We start from the raw sequence: 4,886 nt of genomic DNA on the forward strand, positions 1-4,886 counted from the left end.
TATATATATATATATATATATATATATATATATAGAGAGAGAGAGAGAGAGAGAGAGAGAGAAGAAAGGAAGTGCCTGGAACCCTATCCCTGGAGTTTGTTTGTAGAGAGGGAGACCTAGTCCAAGCAACAGCTTTCAGCACCTTCCAGGGACCCAGGCCTAGACTAACTCAGATCTCCTAGCATTTGGTTCCCATCTCCTTATAAATATATCCTCAAATGAGCTGAGTGGAAATGAGATGAAAAGCATCTCTTCCTAGGCTACTGTTTGGAGATTTGTTAAAAACGCATAGTGTATGGTGAGATGATGTAGCCACGTATTACCATGTATTTCCCTAGGAGCTGTAGACATGCATGGGGAATGGAAGAGAAGAGCCCCCTCCCACCCCCCACTTGCTCCCACAATCCTCATAAAGATACTGCAGCAGTAGGACCAGCTGAAGCACTTATCTCTCTCAGTTCCACCACTGTATACCCTTGGCACCACCCTCCCCTTTGGGTATTTTGATAGCTTAGCCAGCAGCAGCAGCAGCAGCAGCAGCAGCAGCAGCAGCAGCAGCAGCAACAGAGCCAAAGAAGACATAGAGGCAGCTGATCATTCTCTCTCTTCTTTTTATATAAAAAAGGAAAAAGTTTTATTACAAAACTAGTTTGTATAAAACAGGGTTATACACTTTTTTTTGTAAGTTTGTAATAAAACAGTAAGGGGTGGGTGTGGGGGGGAAAGGCAGTGGTAGAAACTTCCAAAAGGCAACCTATGGGAACCAACGGGCTGCCACTTTGCGTTTGGACAGTAGCTGCATAAACTTTTGTTCTTCTTGAACAGTTTTTTTTTAATAACATCATTAATACATTAACCACGTTTCTGTGAAGTAAGACACATTGGTGCTGAAGTCATTCTGGTGGCATTTAGATCTCACCTATGAGGAGAGTTCTTTCCAAAACCACACTGGGGATGGGGGTGGGGATGGCAGTTGTAAGATGAACTACACATCTAAAGTACGCAGAGGTAATCTCATTACATGTTAAAGTATCAAGATATACACATTTTTAAACCATTTGTACAAAACTTCTATAAATTTTCTCTCTCTCTTTTTCTTATGTACAAAAATATCTTAATATATCCCCAAACTGGTTAGGATAGATACAAATAGATTTTTTTCTTATAATAAAAAAATTCACAAAGATTGGAAGCATTCTATGAAGAAAACAGAAGCAAAGACCATAGGAAGGTGATGTGGGGTTTGGGGAGGAGGCCACCAGGAGAGGGAAAGGCTGTCCAAGAACTGGCTGGTTGGCGTTGCTTCATTGGAGGCAAATGTCCATAGATCGCTGGAATGGGGGTGACTGAGGAAAGACATCAACTCAGTTTCAGGGGGCTAAGACAGCTCTGACAGAGAGTGGTAGGTGAAGGCACTTGCACATGCGCGCTTCCAGCCCTGCCTGTTAGTGGTTGGGAGTTAATATAGTGTGTGTGTGTGTGTGTGTGTGTGTGTGTGTGTGTGTGTGTGTGTGTGTGTGTGTGTGTGAAGCTCTTGCTCCAGGAAAGGAACCCATTTGTGACTCGGGCTTGGGTTCAGACACCAGTCACTCTTCTCATGTCTGGAAATGATGGGAATTCAGAGATGCTGTTGGAGCCCACCCCTGTTGGCTGAGAACATTGCATCTTAGTCAAGGTGCCCCTGGAGGTTGACTGTCTGGTTTGTTTGTTGCATTTCTTCTTCTTTTTTTCCCCTTGTTTTTCTGCCTCCCCATTTGACATCATTGGCGAGAAACACTAAAGATGCAGGATCTGCTGCCACCCTGTAACAGAAACAAGAGAGGTTAGTGTGAATTTGAAGGGGTGTGGTAGAAGCTATTCAGGCTTGGAGAATCTGTCAGGTAAAACATCTCTTTGGACAAAGTCCCAGGACTCAATACGCAGGGTCTCTATGCCTCACCTCGACCTTCTGTTCTTGGAAACTTGGGCAAAGCCACTCTCAGGGTCCAAGACTGAAGTTAACACACTAGCACTTGAGATAGACAAACTAACCTCCCCTCACCCCTGGGTTCCTGGAGACAGCCCCTATCTTCCATGAACTCCCCCCTCCACCCCCCAAAAGAAAAAGGGACCCAGTCAAGAAAGGCTCTGCTCATCCCCACATGAAGCTTACCTGCTTCCAAAGTCCATTCCCAGTAGGGCCTGGCAGGTCCTCAGAACCAGTTGGTAAAGTCCAGCAGCTCTTGTTCCTCTGGGCTAAGAGGGTCGTAGGATCCCTCGTCGGAGGAGTAGGACGAGACCGGAGAACCCGCCATAGAGTTCAAGTCATTGGAGTAGTTGGGGGAGATTGTGGGCGACAGGACGCCCGCCTGAAAGGCAGCGCTCACCGCGTCGTGCTCGTCCAGCAGCTGCTGCAGAGCGCGAATGTACTCGACCGCCGAGCGCAGCGTCTCCACCTTGCTCATCTTCTTGTTGGCCGCGCCGTTGGGGACATGCTCCCGGAGGGTGGCAAAGCCCAGGTTGACCAACTTGACCCGGTTGCGCTCGCGCTCGTTGCGGCGCGCCACGGCGGCCGGCTGCTGCTGTGGCAGGCTGTAGCCGAAGCCGCTGAAGTTGAGCCGGCGTTTGCAGCGCATCAGTTCCGGAGAGGACGAGCGCTGGCGCTTGACCTGCTTGGCCGCTGACTTGTGACCGCCCCCTGAGGGCTGGCTGTCGGCCACCGGGCTCAGCTGCGGCGCCTGCTGCGGCGGCGCCTGCGGCTGTTGCTGCTGCGCGCTCTGAGCTGCCGCGGCCGCTGCCGCTGCCGCTGCCGCCGCGGTCGCAAAGAAACAGGCTGCGGGAGGCAGGAAGGGCTGCGGGGGCTGCGGCTGCTGGCCGGCTCCGCTCTCCATCTTGCCAGAGCTCTCCATGCCGGGCCAAACTGTCGCGGGGGAGAAGGAGTTGGGGACGCAGGGTGCGCAGAGCGCTTGAAGGAAGCCGGGCTGAGAAGCAAGGATCAAAGAGGGGCGAAGAAAAAGGAGAGGGGAGAAACGAGCCCCGGGGGAAAGTTAAAGGGGAAGAAACGCGCAGAAGGAGGCAGAGTTGTCAGGCTGCAGCGGAGGAAGGTGCCTGGGCGATCGTCTTCCCTCTGCGCCGCCTCCTCCCTCCCCTCCTCCCGCCGCGGTTGGCTTCGGGAGCCTCGCGTGGCGCTCGCGTGTGCGGCCGCCGCCGGCGCCTTCTCGGTTTTAAAAGAGGAAAGGGAAAAGGAAAGCAGCCGCAAAAGTCAGCGCGGAGCGCACTCTGCCAGGTCGAGCTGCTCCCGGGCTGTGCTCTCTTGCGCCCGCTCTCCCTTGCTCCAGCCTGGGCTTGAGCCTGCTTCTGGGATTATTTGGTTGAACCCCCTTTCTTTCTAATTGCTCTCTCGTCCCCCCCAATTCGCCCTCCCTAACCGGCTCCCAGCCCGTACGCCTTCCACGTTCCCTGGCCAGAAGTGAGAGACTGCTGGGCGGCTGCGGTGCGGCCGCCTTTTCAATGGGACACCCAGCCCCACGCGCAGCCCTGGCCCCGCCTCGCCCCCCACTCCCCGCTGCTGCAGCGAGCGGCTGCAGCCCCCACTACCCCTCCTCTTCCCCCACCTCCTCAGCTCCCTCCCTCTCGCCCTCCCCCCTCCTCCAGTTGCCCGCTCCCGCTCCTTGCAAACTCTCCATTCAGCCGGGTTTGTTGTTGCAGTGCGTGCGCCCGGCGCGTGCCGGACTCCCGGCTGAATAAACAGGCCGCGCGCTCGGGGCGGTGGCTCTGGGAGCCAGGGGGTGACTCTAGAAATGGGGGTCTTTTTTACAAAGGGGGGAATGACTCCTGGACTTGGGGTGCCTAGGTGGAAAATCTGGAGGGAAAATCTGGAGGGAAAAGTGTCTTTGGAGTCTCCTGAGAACTTGAAAGAAAATTCAGGGAAGGGTTTAGGCAGACAAAGTGGCAAAGGGAACTCTTGGAAGTGTAGAGCTGGGCTTCTGCTCCCCCCTTTCTTCTCTCCGCAGTAACTCCGGTGGATTCTTTGTGACCCTAAAAAAATAAAATGTTTGCCATTAGGTTTAGGAAGGTAGGAGGGGAGAGCGTTTGCACACTAGTGAGCAAAGTATTGGTCTCTCACTGTATGAGAACTTGAGTCCTCTCACTAGCTTTGTGGTCTCAGTAAGTTGTACCCTGTCTGAGCAGCCTTTCCCTCTGCAGCCATATGGGGTTGCCACTGCTGTTCCATTCAGCTTCAAGGATTGGATGTGCTGGGCACAACTCGCTAAGGGTGGGAAGGATAGGGAGTCATGAACAGGATAGGTTGACAGTTCCCTAAAAAGCTGAGGCAGGAGATAAGTTGGAGGCTAGCTTTTGTGAGACACCCCTCAACTTTAAAAACGGTGTGTGTGTGTGTGTGTGTGTGTGTGTGTGTGTGTGTGTGTGTGTTCGTGCTCGCTCACTGACAGGTGGCTGTGCAGAGGCGCGATTATTGTGGTCAGTGGTGTGGGGAAGTGTATGCAGGAAGGCACTCAGGGTTATCTGTTTCTGGCCCTCTATAACAGCCCGCCACTCCTCTGAAAGATGCTTGTTAGACGCTATGGGAAAGGAGGGCATTCTGGGATATTTCAAATCTTCTGGAGAAAGAAGCTGTGGTCTGTGTGGAATAAAGGGTGACTAGATTTGAACTAACTGAAAGACTTCCCTCCTTGTCCCGCCCTGTCTCAGGCGCCTTGGAGGCCTTGGCGCAGCCTCTATCCCGCCCCAGGCGTGTGCCTGGCGGACCTGTGGCAGGCGACTGGGAGCGGAGCCCGCTGAGGCCGTGTGCTGGCACCGCGAGAGAAGGGGAGGTGCCTGCAGCGGTCACCGGGCTGCTGGGACAGTGCCTGCCCAGGCACATTCCCGGGCCCTCGGGCTGGCAC

General features: G+C 53.7%; 1 protein-coding gene across 1 annotated transcript; it reads right to left on the bottom strand.

The window, feature by feature from the left end:
• Window positions 1-611: 611 nt before the first annotated feature.
• Window positions 612-3,434, bottom strand: Ascl1 (achaete-scute family bHLH transcription factor 1). Its single transcript, XM_021175309.3, has 2 exons — window positions 2,153-3,434; window positions 612-1,802 (listed from the first exon to the last, which is right to left on the bottom strand). The coding sequence occupies exon 1, from the start codon at window positions 2,886-2,888 to the stop codon at window positions 2,193-2,195; it is 696 nt and encodes a 231-aa protein (XP_021030968.1). The 5' UTR covers window positions 2,889-3,434; the 3' UTR covers window positions 612-1,802; window positions 2,153-2,192.
• Window positions 3,435-4,886: the final 1,452 nt, after the last annotated feature.

The sequence above is a fragment of the Mus caroli genome, unplaced genomic scaffold (genome assembly GCF_978045245.1).
Source record: "Mus caroli unplaced genomic scaffold, Mus_caroli_1 scaffold_9, whole genome shotgun sequence".
Lineage (NCBI taxonomy): Eukaryota > Metazoa > Chordata > Mammalia > Rodentia > Muridae > Mus > Mus caroli.